Consider the following 16,234-nt stretch of genomic DNA (forward strand, 5'->3'; position numbering starts at 1 on the left):
CCTCTGAACAACACTCAGACATACCCATCGTGTTTACTGAAGATTCAAAAGTTTCTGCAAATTATATAAATCAATATTTAAACATAGGAACTGTGACAACCGTTGCACTGGCCACAGTTTATTCAGCGACAAACCATACACGACATTGCGTTAATAAACTTACGATTGTCTAATAAAATTGCCTTATGAGATCTATTCTTGAAAGAATACATGACATTTGCAATAGACCCTTTTCCAGTATACGACACTGACGTAACGCATAAATTAGATGCGCGCTACTCTTGACGGCCATCTGCGCAAATTCAACATAGCCTAGATTTATCGTTTTATTACTTCTAAACAAAATAACTTTTGGGGTTCTCATACGCTTACAATGATGCTTTGATTCTTGCTTTAACAATCGCTAAAATAATATTTGGTTGTGATCTTTGCAAATAAGTATTTTGGATGCAGCAATTGTTAGCTAGAATGCTAACGCTCATTGACATAGGCTGTAGGGAAAAGCTAGCCAAAGAGCCATTTTACTGGTTGAAGTACAATGCAGTTGATTTGCGATGCTGACACCAACATTATATCAAGCAGAACATCCATAAAAGCCTTAAAATCCAACTATAATCCAAAAGTTGTGTGAAATGCACTCATAAGCAACATGCAGCTAGTCGTTTTTTGCTGGAGTTCTATAACAACTCCCGTGTTTTGCAAACACAGAAAATGGTTCTATAAATACAGATTAAAAAGTACTATATTCACAATTTATATCAAGACACCAGTGATGTGGTTAACAGGTTTCTGTACTTCTATGGATACCGGATGTCAGTAACATAAAACCTAGAAAACCACTGAAGGATCCTCATTGGAAGGTGGTACATCATCAACACAATTTGTAACAGTCACTCTCCATCGTAACTCTCACAAATGTGAATAAGTGGGTAAGAACCAGAGACTGAACACTGCAGATGTGAGTGACAAAAATAATCATTTTAGTTTGTTTTCCTTGCTGTGAAATGTCTCTCCTATGCAGTATGTGGAACAAGACAGGAAAATAAACAAAAACACATTGTTTACCACTTAGAAAAACATTTGAAGTGCTTTCCTCTGTTTTATTTAACAAGCAAACCTCGGTCGCAAAGTCAAAATCTGTGAAAATGATAACTATTATTCTACAAGGCAGGCTGTTGCAATATGCCTTCATAATTCTGTCACAGGAAAGTTAAACACCAGACTTGAGTTTAGGAAACCAAACCGGTCATTCTTATTACAGAATTTTAGGATATTGATGGCTGCTGCTGCTTCTAAGAGTGTTAGCATTTTACACTTCAACTGAAGATACAAACAAACTTGGCTAGTAGAAGGCAGACTGAGCCACAAAGCCAGTGTTGAGAAAATAGATGCAATGTTAAATGTAAATAATTTACTTTGCTTATTAAATTACATGTGTTCTTTGGCAATACACTTAAGCACACACCTCAAAATAATATTTTAATCCAATTAACAAAATAAGAATAGCACCCATTATGTATGACTTGAATAATTCACACTGTCCTATGTCTAAATCAAGCTAAAACGTATTTCCCAAAGACAATTACATGAAAAGTGCAACAATCTCTCTAAAAAAAAGTGCCACAATTTGACTGTCTCCCACCTCCACCATTTTAAATGGCAAATCAATCTTCATTTTCATTTCACTATTGTGAAGCCAGAGCTTGCTGTGGAAGAAGGAGGGATAGGGAGGAGGTTGGATGCAGAAAGGCACAGAGTGTGATTCCCATATAGCCCCATTTAGCTGTCTTCAGTTCTGGATTTTGAACTGGAAAGCGCTTGTGCTCCATTGGCTGACATCACAGTTGAGCATGGTGCGCTCTGTGAAGGTCACGTTCCCTGATGCGTCTATTAGGATAATGGTATTGGTCCTGAAACAAGAAGACAAAACATCAGACATAATAGAGGGGTGAAACAAGAGTGGCTTGTGCATTTCAAATATGGGTAAATCTATTGTCATATTCATTGTGATTCTGGAGTTCCCCAATCACACGACTGGAGGCCAGAGGGCAGGCTGGTTATAGATGAGATTATATGCACAAGGGGCTGTATGATGTATGGGGCGTATTCATTATGCACCAAACAGAGCAAAATGGACTGAAACAAAAAGGTACTACCTGGATTTGTCCAATAAGAAACTCGTTTTCGTTCACAAAACGTTTCCCGTTTGCTACGGTGTGCACCAATGAATATGACAATAGATTTGTCAAATAAGAAACAATAGTTTTTGTTTTCCCGTGTACCCTATGAATATGACCCTGCTCTCACACCTCCCCAGCACAGCCTTCCCCTCTGAGGACAGGCCCCGCATGACAAATGGGAGAGCTAATTGGTGAGACCATGACCACAGAATTAAATAACAACACTATGTGGGACATTGGCAAGGTTTATCACATAGGCCACTCTATTATATTGTATCTCTGACTCTGGCCAAGCTAATTGGTGTCAGGGACAGGGAGGACTCTGACCTTGTGCCGTAATGCGGGGAGCGAACACACACAGAGGACAGGGCCCGGAGCATGGGGCTGCTGTACCCTTCACCCTGGCTCTCCTGGGCAGGGTCAGGCGTGTTCCTGAAGAATAGAGAAAGAATCCGTTCTCACTCAAACCTTCTCTTTACTTTTAAGAGTTTTGTAACAGAAAGAGTCAGGGATGTACAGTGCATTCGGAAAGTATTCAGATCCCTTGACTTATTCCACATTTTGTTAAGTTACAGCCTTATTCTAAAATGGATTACATATACATACACACATACGTATCTACAGTTGAAGTCGGAAGTTTACATACACCGTAGCCAATTACATTTAAACTCAGTTTTTCACAATTCCTGACATTTAATCCTCGTAAAAATTCAGTGTCTTAGGTCAGTTAGGATCACCACTTTATTTTAAGAACGTGAAATGTCCAAATAATAGTAGATAGAATGATTTCAGCTTTTATTTCTTTCATCACATTCCCAGTGGGTCAGAAGTTTACATACACTCAAATAGTAATGCTGCTGACATTTTTTGGTACCCCTCCCCAGATCTGTGCCTCGACACAATCCTGTCTCGGAGCTCTACAGACAATTCCTTTGACCACATGACTTGGTTTTTGCTATGACATGCACTGTTAACTGTGGGACCTTATATAGACATGTGTTTGCCTTTCCAAATCATGTCCAATCAATTGAATTTACCACAGGTGGACTCCAATCAAATTGTAGAAACATCTCAAGGACGATCAATGGAAATATCATAGCAAAGGGTCTGAATACTTATGTAAATAAGGTATGTTTTTCATTTTTTATAAATATGCTAACACTAAAAAACAGTTTTCCCTTTATTATTATGGGGTATTGTGTGTAGATTGAGGAGAATTTTTTTTTTAATAAGGCTGTAACGCAACAAAATGTGGAAAAATGGAAGGGGTCTGAATACTTTCCAAATGTACTGAATCGATAGAAAATACACTGTTCTCAACTTCTTACTCAAACCTCCTTTTGGATTGGAACCAACTGTAAAAGTATAACTCTTTTGCACAACTTTAATGTTATCAGGTGAATGGGGGGGAAAGAACTGTACACTGAATAGAAAGTTATTACTGCACTGAAAGTAACAAAAAAAGAACATGATGTACATTGTGAAGCTGGCAAAGCTGTTAGAAAGGTATGCGCTGTCTGGAGAGCAAAAGTTCACTGACTAAAAGCTTTGCAATTAAGTTGAGATAAAAGAGCAGGATTCCAGCAAAAGCAGTGTACTTATTTTTTTCAATTTCACATTCATGTAATGTGTGCAGGACTATACTTTCTCAAAGTCATATTGGGTGTTCACATTTGTACGTCACGTAGCCATGTTGAATGTCCACGTGTGGTACTCGCAAACCCATAATGAGTGAGCATATTTAGACATTTAGATGTCCTTGTTTGTTACTCTCAAATATGTTACGAGCAATAGTGATGTCTATGGTCTTATTTTGTCAAGGCAACTTAGAAACAAGATATGCTTCATAAAATGACATAAAACGTCTAGGTTTTAAACAATTAAGTTCATGATTTAGTAGCTTCAATATGGTGACCGCCTCCGCTAAGATTCAAGGTGGGTGATGTGCGGTGTGCAACAAGCACTGTGCTTTACTCTCCGGTCTTGTGACCATTTGAGCTGAACGAACCGTGCCTCAAATATGACAGAATCAAGCCTTAAAATGTTAATTATCCTTCATTATACATGTCAAACATGATGGGCGTTTAGCCTATATTTATGTAATTAAAAGTCATTAAAGTTGGGCTACATTTTCTGGCGCCTCCCTCATGTCAGCACACACATTGACATGTAGGCTTTTTTAATTATGTGGATAAATTCCAATGTCGGCTTCTGATCCAATTCTGATTGGAATAATTGTTTGATATTTTGATTGTGTGATTTCTTTAACTTGTCCATTTAGACAACTCAAATCTATATTCTTCTTGTCTGTCATTTTTTAAAACTTGTCCCAGACAAGAGGACAAGCATTAATGTCGAGCCCTGTGCAGGTATATGTTTTAATATACAGTACCAGTCAAAAGTTAGACACACCTAAGGGTTTCTCTTTATTTTTTACTATTTTCTACATTGTAGAATAATAGTTAAGGCATCAAAACTATGAAATAACACATATGGAATCATGTAGCAACCAAAAAAAGTGTTAAACACATCACAATATATGTTTTATATTTTAGATTCTTCAAAGTAGCCACCCTTTACCTTGACATCTTTGCACACTCTTGGCATTCTCTCAACCAGCTTCACCTGGAATGCTTTTCCAACAGTCTTGAAGGAATTCCCACATATGCTGAGCACTTGTTGAAAAACAACTGATAGTCCCACTAAGCGCAAACCAGATGGGATGGCGTATCGCTGCAGAATGCTGTGGTAGCCATGCTGGTTAAGTGTGCCTTTAATTCTAAATCACAGACAGCGTCACCAGCAAAGCACCATCACACCACCTCCTCCATGCTTCACGGTGGAAACCACACATGTGGAGATCTTCCGTTCAACTACTCTGCGTCTCACAAAGACACGGCGGTTGGAACCAAAACTCTCAAATTTGGACAGATTTCCACTGGTCTAATGTCCATTGCTCGTGTTTCTTGGCCCAAGCAAGTCTCTTCTTATTATTGGTGTCCTTTCTAGTAGTGGTTTCTTTGCAGCAATTCGACCACGAAGGCCTGATTCACGCAGTCTCCTCTGAACAGTTGTTGTGTCTCTTACTTGAACTCTGTGAAGCATTTATTTGGGCAGAAATTTCTGAGGCTCGTAACTAATGAACTTAGCCTCTGCAGCAGAGGTAATTCTGGGTCTTCCTTTCCTGTGGCGGTCCGGTTTTTGCGACTGAAGAAACTTTCAAAGTTCTTGAAATGTTCTGTATTGACTGACCTTCATGTCTTAAAGTAATGGACTGTCGTTTCTCTTTGCTATTTGAGCTGTTCTTGCCCTAAAATGGACTTGGTATTTTACCAACTAGGGCTATCTCCGGTATACCACCCCTACCTTGTCACAACACAACTGATTGGCTCAAACGCATTAAGGAAAGAAATTCCACAAATTAACTTTTAACAAAGCACACCTGTTCATTGAAATGCATTCCAGGAGACTACTTCATGAAGATGGTTGAGAGAATGCCAAGAGTGTGCAAAGCTGTCAAGGCAAAGGGTGGCAACTAAGAACCTAAAACACTTTTTTGGGGTTACTACATGATTCCATATGTGTAATTTCATAGTTGACGTCTTCATTATTATTCTACAATGTAGAAAATAGTACAAAAAAAAATATATATATATGGAATGAGTAGGTGTTCTAACTTTTGACTGGTACTGTATATTACGCTGTGTCACATTGATTGCATTAAAATGTAAACTAAAACTACAGAGTGTGGGGTCCGCACTGGCAGGTTGATGTTTATTGGCATGAATCTTGTCCTGGAGGCAGAGCTGAGTGATTTCCACCAGATGCAAAGTCAAAATTGGCTTTACATCGTTTGTGGGTGTGCCCGCTAGGGACTACCCTGTAGAGCTGCCTCCAGTACATGAGTCATCCAAATAAATGCCAACCTGCATCACACAGTGTACAAGAATGTGTCTTCATGTGAAGTGTTTTGATACAGTGTGCAGCATCATGAGTGTGCAGGTACATTGATTGATGAAGCGTTTCATGTCACATTGATTTTATTATTGATACCGAGTGCGTGGTGAACTCACAGCTCCTCGTTGTTGAGGACGTTGAGCAGATCATGGACCAGGCTGTCACAAGGCAGTGTCTGGTTCACTACGCTGGTAAACAGTCTCTTCCCATGCTGCAGCTTCCTCCATGGGGTCTCCAACAGGGAGTTACTCAAACCATAGATTCCTGCTGGAGCATACACATACAGCATTGCTAGAGAATAGAGGTTGCTCCAAACGTTCATGTTATCCCCCAAAACATGCACTCACATACAGAGGTATAGTCTCATAGTCAAAACCCATCCTGCATACATAAAGGTTTATAATTCAACAGCATGGCTTGTATGGTGCAATGATATAGAACAATAGTACAAGCAATTCCACATTAAGAAAAACAGACCTGGATTTAGACGGATGGGTTCGGCGCTGCCCCTGTTTCCATAGTAACACACAGTGTCTTCTTTGGCCCTGCGTTGGACACAATGAGAGAGGGAATCAAGTTGTTGACCGATTAAAGTTGTTTAATTGTGAGGGTCATCCTAAATCATCAGCGGTTTCATGCTTGAACAATGCTTTGTACAGTTTGCTATTTCCTGATTAATGGAGCCGCTGCATTTGTAAAGGCAAATTGAAATGCCAAATAAAACAATGGTAAATAGATTTAAAGTAAGAAAAAAATAGTACTCTGATGCAAATTTACACTGTTTAGCTCTCCGGTCCCCGGTACTGACTTAAAAGGAGATCCTACTTCCATTTGGCATCTCTCTGACATTATGGTCTTTTCAAATGCAGTACAGGAAACTGAATGAATCACGACCCCCCCCCCAAAAAAAAGTGTTTTCAAGTGAATTAATTGCATTGTCAGTTTCTGACAGCCATCAGTAGCATCATCAGTCAATGTGGAGACAGGTGCAACAAAATCTCCTTGTCCCCTGGTGGAGAACGTCTAGCTAGAATTGATCCAGATACCTATGGCTGTGATCTGTAGAGTCAGTGGCAAGGGTCAAAAGTCTGAAAACCATCAAGACTTTGATGTAGGGGGGTCTCTATCCCTGAGGTGGGCTCCATCTATAGAGCTACACTCAGTGGTGTAAAGTACTTAATTTAAAATACTTTAAAGTATTACTTAATTATTTTTTGGGGTACCTGTACTTTACTATTTCAAATCAAACTGTGTCACATGCGCCAAATACAACAGGTGTAGACCTTACCGTGAAATGCTTACTTACAAGCCCTTAACCAACAATGCAGTTCAAGAAATAGACTTAAGAAATAACTTACCAAATAAATTAACGTAAAAAATAAAAAGGGGGGGGGGGGGGTGTCAATGTAAATAGTCTGGGTACCCATTTGATTAATTGTTCAGCAGTCTTATGGCTCGGGGATAGAAGCTGTTAAGGAGCCTTTTGGTCCTAGTCTTGGTCACTTCGGTATCGCTTGCCGTGTGGTAGCAGGGAGAACAGTCTATGGCTTGGGTGGCTGGAGTCTGACAATTTTTAGGGCCTTCCTCTGACACCGCCTAGTATATAGGTCCTGGATGGCAGGAAGCTTGGCCCCAGTGATGTAATGGGCCGTATGCACTACCCTCTGTAGTGCCTGGCAGTCGGAGGCCAAGCAGTTGCCATATGAGGCGGTGATGCAACCGGTCAGGATGTTCTCGATGGTGCAGCTGTAGAACCTTTTGAGGATCTGAGGACCCATGCCAAATCTTTTCAGTCTCCTGAGGGAGAAAAGGTGTTGTTGTGCGCTCTTCACGACTGTCTTGGTGTGGTTGGACCATGATAGTTTGTTGGTGATGTGGACACCAAGGAACTTGAAACTCTCGACCCGCTCCACTACAGCCCCATCAATGTTAATGGGGCCCTGTTCGGCCCGCCTTTTCCTGTAGTCAACGATCAGCTCCTTTGTCTTGATCACATTGAGGGAGAGGTTGTTGTCCTGGCACCACACTGCCAGATCTCGGACCTCCCTATAGGCCGTCTCATCGTTGTCGGTAACCAGGCCTACCACTGTTGTGTCATCAGCAAACTTAATGATGGTGTTGCAGTCGTGCTTGGCCGTGCAGTCATGAGTGAACTGGGAGTACAGGAGGGGACTGAACACGCACCCCTGAGGGGCACAAGTGTTGAGGATCAGCGTGGCAAATGTATTATTGCCTACCCTCACCACCTGGGGGCAGCCCATCAGGAAGTCCAGGATCCAGTTGCAGAGGGAGGTGTTTAGTCCCAGGGTCCTTAGCTTAGTGATGAGCTTCGTGGGCACTATGGTGTTGAACGCTGAGCTGTAGTCAATGAACAGCATTCTCACATAGGTGTTACTTTTGTCCAGGCGGGAAAGGGCGATTGAATCATCTGTGGATCTGTTGGGGCGGTATGCAAATTGGAGTGGGTCTAGGGTATCCGGGATGATGCTGTGAGCCATGACCAGCCTTTCAAAGCACTTCATGGCTACCGAATTGAGTGCTACGGGGTGGTAATCATTTAGGTAGGTTACATTCGCTTCCTTGGGGACCGGGACTATGGTGGTCTGCTTGAAACACATGTAGGTTTTACAGACCCGGTCAGGGAGAGGTTGAAAATGTCAGTGAAGACACTTGCCAGTTGGTCCACGCATGCTTTGGTAATCTGTCTGGCCCCTCTGCTCTGTGTATGTGGACCTGTTTAAAAGGTCTTGCTCACATCGGCTATGGAGAGCGTGATCACACAGTCGTCCGGAACAGCTGGTGCTCTCATGCGTGCTTCAGTCTTGCTTTCCACGAAGCGATCATAAAAGGCATTGCGTCACTGGGCAGCTCGCGGCTGGGTCTCCCTTTGTAGTCCGTAATAGTTTTCAAGCTCTGCCACATCCGACGAGCGTCAGAGCCGGTGTAGTAAGATTCAATCTTAATCCTGTAATGACGCTTTGCTTGTTTGATGGTTCGTCTGTGGGCATAGCGGGATTTCTTATAAGCGTCCTGATTAGTATCCCGCTACTTGAAAGCGGCAACTCTAGCCTTTAGCTCGATGCAGATGTTGCCTGTAATCCATGGCTTCTGGTTGGGATATGTATGTCGTCGATGCACCTATTGAAGAAGATGATGACTGAGGTGGTATACTCCTCAATGCCATTGGAGGAATCACGAAAATATTCCAGTTTGTGCTAGCAAAACAGTCCTTTAGCGTAGCATCCGCATCATCTGACCACTTCCGTATTGAGCGAGTCACTGGTACTTCCTGCTTTAGTTTTTTCTTGTAATGCAGGAATCAGGAGGATAGAATTATGTTCAGATTTGCCAAATGGAGGGCGATGGAGAACTTTGTATGCATCTCTGTTTGTGGAGAAAAGGTGGTCTAGAGTTTTTTTCCCTCTGGTTGCACATGTGACATGCTGGAAGAAATGAGGTAAAACGGATTTAAGTTTGCCTGCATTAAAGTCCCCGGCCACTAGGAGCGCCGCGGTCTTAGTGCCAGCATCGGTTTGTGGTGGTAAACGGACGACTACGAATAATACAGATAAGAACTCTCTTGGTAGACGGTATGTTCTACAGCTTATCCTAAGGTACTCTACCTAAGGCGAGCAATACCTAAAGACTTCTTTAACATTAGACATCGCGCACCAGCTGTTATTGACAAATAGACACTCCCCCGCCACTCGTCTTACCAGAAGTAGGTTCTCTGTCCTGCCGATGCATGGAAAATCCCGCCAGCTCTATATTATCCGTGCCCATCCAAGAAGGCTCAAGGTCATTGGCCACAGATAAAATGTCAAATCACACTATATGTACAGTAGCTTTGATTGGACTGATCATGTCAACATCATACTTTCAAAATCTTAGCTATCAGTCATCATGAATCAAGTCGACAATCTACTGGCAAATCCTTGTCATATGAAGATAAATAATGAAGAGACATTATAGATAAAACGTGTCGATGCCCATCGGCCATAAACATTCAACAATGAGTGGTTTGGAAGGAAGTGTGCACAGCACAACAAGGAGAGTCCAAAAATGTCTTGTATGCTGCTGCATAAATGTAATATGCCAGGGAGATATGTATGCTGTAGCTAAGAAAGTAATACTAAGTGTATGTTTTGTAGTAAACTGTTAATAGCCCATCTGCCTCACCCTAATAATTTGATCCATTTACCCCTCTTAATTTCGCCAACTGTTCTGACTTGGTGGTGCACGTGCACATGTAGCCTATTTTAGAGAAATGTAATCATCAAAAATTGTAAGAGCTTTCATTGTCTGCTTATATGGCCCTGTTATTTATCCTATGGTTCTGACTTGGTGTACAGGGAGAATACTGTAAGAACAGCCCATGTTCTGAATTCTGTTGCTGTACATTTCAAAAGTGCTTTACAAATAGTTATATTGACAACGTCCGTCATTGTCTTAATCGAAATGACGATTGCCTCTTTTACGCTCGTCTTTCCCTTATGCCATAGTGTGTACATCTCAATTGTCAGAAGAAACCACATTTGTTTAAACAAGTCAGCCATATCAGCTATGTATCTTAAAAAGGCAGTAAATGTTGCTGAATGAACTGTTTAGCTGCCAGACAAGACTCTGATGATAGCCAGGTGTAGCAGTTTAAGGTGTTGGGACTGCTGTTGGGACTCTGCTATTAGGGCCTACATAAAGCTGTCCCAACAGTTTGTGGGCACCGTTTGTCACCGTTATAGTGCAATTAATGTATTGTGGCTTTGCTGGCATGCATCTTTTTTTTGTTGCCACACCAAGATTTACATGCTAAAATCGCCCCACTGACTACATTCCTAAAGAAAATAAAATGTACTTTTAACATTTTCCCTGACACCCAAAAGTACTCGTTACAGGCCAGGAAAATAGTCCAATTCACAAACTTATCAAGAGAACATCCCTGGTCATCCCTATTGCCTCTGATCTGGCAGACTCACTAAACACAAAATTGCTTTGTTTGTAAATTATGTCTGACTGTTGAAGTGTGCCCCTGGCTATCCGTAAACTTTAAACAAGAAAATCGTGCCATCTGGGCTGCTTAATTATAAGGAATTTTAAGTGATTTATACTAATGGTATATTTAAAACCAAATACTTTTGCACTTTTACTCAAATAGTATTTTACTGGGTGACGGTCACTTTTGTCATTTTCTTTTAAGGCATCCTTACTTTTACTCAAGTATGACGACAATTGGGTACGTTACACCACTGGCTACACTATAGATACTAAAGTATGTGGACAGCCCTTCAAATTAGTGGATTCGGCTATTTCAGCCACACTCGTTGCTGACAGGTATATAAAAATCGAGAACACAGCCATGCCATAGACAAACATTGGCAGTAGAATGGCCTTACTGAAGAGCTCAGCGACTTTCAATGTGGCACTCTCATAGGATGCCACCTTTCCAACAAGTCAGTTCGTCAAATTTCTGCCCGACAAGAGCTGCCCCGGTCATCTAAGTGCTGTTATTGTGAAGTGTAAACGTCTAGGAGCAACAACGGCTCAGACGCGAAGTGGTAAGCCACATAAGCTCACAGAACAGGACCGCAGAGTGCTTAAGCACGTAAAAATCGTCTGTCCTCAGTTGCAACACTCACTACTGAGTTAGAAACTGCCTCTGGAAGCAACTTCAGCACAAGAAGGGTTGGTCGGGAGCTTCATGAAATGGGTTTCCATGGGTTTCCATCGTCTGTCCTCAGTTGCAACACTCACTACTGAGTTAGAAACTGCCTCTGGAAGCAACTTCAGCACAAGAAGGGTTGGTCGGGAGCTTCATGAAATGGGTTTCCATGGATGAGCAGCCGCACACAAGCCTAAGATCACCATGCGCAATGCCTAGCGTCGGCTGGAGTGGTATAAAGCTCGCTGCTATTGGACTCTGGAGCTGTGGAAACGCGATCTCTGGAGTGATGAATCACGTTTCACCATCTGGCCGTCGAATGGACAAATCTGGGTTTGCTGGATGCCACGAGAACGCTACCTTCCCCCAATGCACCGTGCCAACTGTAAATAATAAGTAATGGTCTGGGGCTGTTTTTTATGGTTCGTGGTAGGACCCTTACTTCCAGTGACAGGAAATGTCAATGCTACAGCATACATTGACATTCTAGACAATTCTGTGCTTCGAACTTCGTGGCAACAGTTTGGGGAAGGCCCTTTCCTGTTTCAGCATGACAATGCCCCCGTGCACAAAATGAGGTCCATACAGAAATGGTTTGTCGAGATCGGTGTGGAAGAAATTGACTGGCCTGTACAGAGCCCTGACCTCAACCCCCATCGAACACCTTTGGGATGAATTGGAATGCTGACTGAGCCAGACATAATCGCCCAGCATCAGTGCCCGGTCACACTAATGCTCGTGGCTGAATGGAAGCAAGTCCCCGCAGCAATGTTCCAACATCTAGTGGAAAGCCTTACCAGAAGAGTGGATGCTGTTATAGCAGCAAAGGGGGGTGGGGGGGGGCAACTCCATATTAATGCCCATGATTTTGGAATGAGATGATCGACGAGCAGTTGGTCATGTAGTGTATAAGAGGAGAGCAGATGACTTTCCTGTCGTGAGATTGAGACTCGTTTGATAATAACATCTGCAAATAGCCGCGGACAGAGGGACTGACAGAATCAATTTTGTCTGACATAAGGGGTTCCGCTGTCCGCTAAATGTTTATCTCTTACAATTAATTACAAGCTAATTTGCCTGTCTGCTGTCCGAGATAGTACATTTGTTTATGCCACAGTAAGCAATTAAGCTGGGAAAAGAATAGGCCAAGGTTCTCTCTCTGTTGGTGTTACTGTTTCTCATACGGTGTAAATGTCCTTGGGCAGAGGAATTTAAGTAGGCCAGTGTGTTAGTAAAAACACTGTGGGAAAATGACAATATGAATGCAATTTTGTTAACATTACACCATCTTCAAACCAAAGAATATCAAAACCCCATGGATTGATGGCATACCAGTAGAGGTATATCAAGCCTTTTTTTTTTTATATATACCCGAAGTGCCATTGCTACCTTGTTTTAACTACTCCTATAGAAATGGTAGTCCGTCAGGTACTCAGCAGGAAGGTCTGATATCACTATTATTAAAACAAGACCCAGATGGCAAATATAAAGATCCAGTCTAAAAAACTGAAGGCCTCTTACACTTCAATGTTGCATAGCAAAATGCATAGCACTCAGAATTAAAAAGGTTTTACCAGCTATTGTCCATCCTGATCAGACAGGTTTTTACATGAACGATACATTGGAGATAATATACGACAACAACTAATAGAAATAATAGTACATCATGAAACATCTAAGAAGCCAAGTCTGGTATTTATAGCGAAAAAAAAGAAGAAATGTTTTCCATGTATGCATGCGGATGACTCAAGTTTTATATTAAGTCCGCAAGCTAGACCCCTGCAATGTTTAATTGAAGATCTAGATATCATAATTAGGTTTTAGTCCAGAAATGTTTAGTGTACAATATTACGTATTGATCTTTAAAAAAATAAATAATACATTACCCTCCAGTCTACCTATAAAATGGGCTGACGGTGAAGTAGACATACTTGGTATTCATATCACAAAATATATAAATGAGCTCTCCACAATGAATTTCAATAGAAAACTTGTAAAAATAGACAAGATCCTGCAACTATTTATGGGAAAATTACACCGATTAACTCTTTGACATCTCAGTTTACTCACTTACTTATGGCTGTGCCTACTCCTGATGATTTGTTTTTCAAATAATACGAGCCTAAAATATTTAGCTTTATCTGGGACGATAAACCAGAAAAAAATAAAGCGTGCCTATCTATATAATGAATTGGGTGGGTTGAGATTATTAAATATAAAAGCACTAAACCTCTCTAAAAGCTTCACTTTTTAAAAAGTTTTATTTGAACCTTGAATGGCTCTCAAGTAGATACTAAGAAAAGCTCATCCATTGTTTAAAAATGGCCTTTTTTGCCTTTTGTGCAGATTGCCATGTCTCATTTTCAATTAATTGAAAATGATGCTTGTTTGAAAAAAGCATTGCAGAGCTGGCTACAATTTCAATTTCATCCCCCTGAAAAGATATAACAAATATTATGGCTGAACACAATCGTGCTGGTTGAAAAAATACCTGTATTTATGGGTATTTTGTTTGTAAATCATATTATAAATTGGAATGGTAGTTATGTATTTCATGGCGTTCTCAGAATTGTACGGGAAGGTCCGCTCAATCCAAGAGTACAAACAATTGATTACAGCATTATCCCAAAAATGGAGATGGCGGCAGCGGGAGGAGGCAGGGAACTGGTCTGTCTGCCCAATATAAAGTTGGCGGCTGAAATAAAAATAGCATAAATAGGAAAGTATACCAGTTTCATTTGAGGACCAGGAGGATATTGACAGCTGTGCCATACAGATTGCAAAATAGTTGGAAAGAGATTTTTGATGTACCGATTCCATGGTACAGGGTGTATGAGTTGATACAGTTGAAGTTGGATGTTTACATACACTTAGATTGGAGTCATTAAAACACGTTTTTCAACCACTCCACAAATTTCTTGTTAACCAATTATAGTTTTGGCAAGTCAGGTAGGACATCTACTTTGTGCATGACACAAGTCATTTTTCCAACAATTGTTTACAGACAGATTATTTCACTTATAATTCACTGTATCACAATTCTAGTGGGTCAGAAGTTTACATACACTAAGTTGACTGTGCCTTTAAACAGCTTGGAAAATTCCAGAAAATTATGTCATGGCTTTAGAAGCTTCTGATAGGCTAATTGACATAATTTGAGTCAATTGGAGGTGTACCAGTGGATGTATTTCAAGGCCTACCTTCAAACTCAGTGCCTCTTTGCTTGACATCATGGGAAAATTAGAAGAAATCAGTCAAGATCTCAGAAAAAAAATTGTAGACCTCCACAAGTCTGGTTCATCATTGGGAGCAATATCCAAATGCCTGAAGGTACCACGTTCATCTGTACAAACAATAGTACGCAAGTATAAACACCATGGGACCACGCAGCCATCATACCGCTCAGGAAGGAGATGTGTTGTGTCTCCTAGAGATGAACGTACTTTGGTGCGAAAAGTGCAAATCAATCCCAGAACAACAGCAAAGGACCTTGTGAAGATGCTGAAGGAAACAGGTACAAAAGTATCTATATTCACAGTAAAACAAGTCCTATATCGACATAACCAGAAAGGCTGCTCAGCAACGAAGAAGCCACTGCTCCAAAACCACCATAAAAAAGCCAGACTATGGTTTGCAACTGCACATGGGGACAAAGATCGTACTTTTTGGAGAAATGTCCTCTGGTCTGATGAAACAAAAATAGAACTGTTTGGCCATAATGACCATCGTTATGTTTGGAGGAAAAAGGGGGAGCCTTGCAAGCCGAAGAACACCATCCCAACCGTGAAGCACGGGGGTGGCAGCATCATGTTGTGGGGGTGCTTTGCTGCAGGAGGGACTGGTGCACTTCACAAAATAGATGGCATCATGAGAAAGGAAAATTATGTGGATATATTGAAGCAACATCTCAAGACATCAGTTAGGAAGTTAAAGCTTGGTCGCAAATGGGTCTTCCAAATGGACAATGACCCCAAGCATACTTCCAACGTTGTGGCAGAATGGCTTAAGGACAACAAAGTCAAGATATAGGACTGTCCATCACAAAGCCCTGACCTCAATAATATAGATCATTTGTGGGCAGAACTGAACAAGCGTGTGCGAGCAAGGAGGCCTACAAACCTGACTCAGTTACACCAGCTCTGTCAGGAGGAATGGGCCAAAATTCACTCAACTTATTGTGGGAAGCTTGTGGAAGGCTACCCGAAACATTTGACCCAAGTTAAACAATTTAAAGGCAATGCTACCAAATACTAATTGAGTGTATGTAAACTTCTGACCCACTGGGAATGTGATGAAAGAAATAAAAGCTGAAATAAATCATTCTCTCTACTATTATTCTGACATTTCACATTCTTAAAATAAAAGTGGTGATCCTAACTGACCTAAGGGAATTTTTACTAGGATTAAATGTCAGGAATTGCGAAAACCTGAGTTTAAATGT

At 41.2% G+C, this 16,234-nt stretch overlaps 1 protein-coding gene across 5 annotated transcripts in view; it reads right to left on the bottom strand.

The window, feature by feature from the left end:
* Nucleotides 1-959: 959 nt before the first annotated feature.
* The window catches only part of LOC120036456 (transport and Golgi organization 2 homolog), a 48,780-nt gene continuing 33,505 nt past the window's right edge, over nucleotides 960-16,234 (bottom strand). For 4 of the 5 annotated variants that reach the window (XM_038983011.1, XM_038983137.1, XM_038983082.1 and 1 more), the window contains exons 6-9: nucleotides 6,615-6,682; nucleotides 6,254-6,404; nucleotides 2,508-2,612; nucleotides 960-1,910 (exon numbers count right to left, since the gene is read on the bottom strand). In XM_038983011.1, the coding sequence (XP_038838939.1) occupies nucleotides 1,790-1,910; nucleotides 2,508-2,612; nucleotides 6,254-6,404; nucleotides 6,615-6,682 (445 nt within the window). In that variant the 3' untranslated portion in view covers nucleotides 960-1,789. The remainder of the gene's footprint in view (nucleotides 1,911-2,507; nucleotides 2,613-6,253; nucleotides 6,405-6,614; nucleotides 6,683-16,234) is intronic. The other variant, XM_038982974.1, reaches the window with a different exon arrangement.

Source organism: Salvelinus namaycush, chromosome 1, assembly GCF_016432855.1.
Source record: "Salvelinus namaycush isolate Seneca chromosome 1, SaNama_1.0, whole genome shotgun sequence".
NCBI classification, from domain to species: domain Eukaryota; kingdom Metazoa; phylum Chordata; class Actinopteri; order Salmoniformes; family Salmonidae; genus Salvelinus; species Salvelinus namaycush.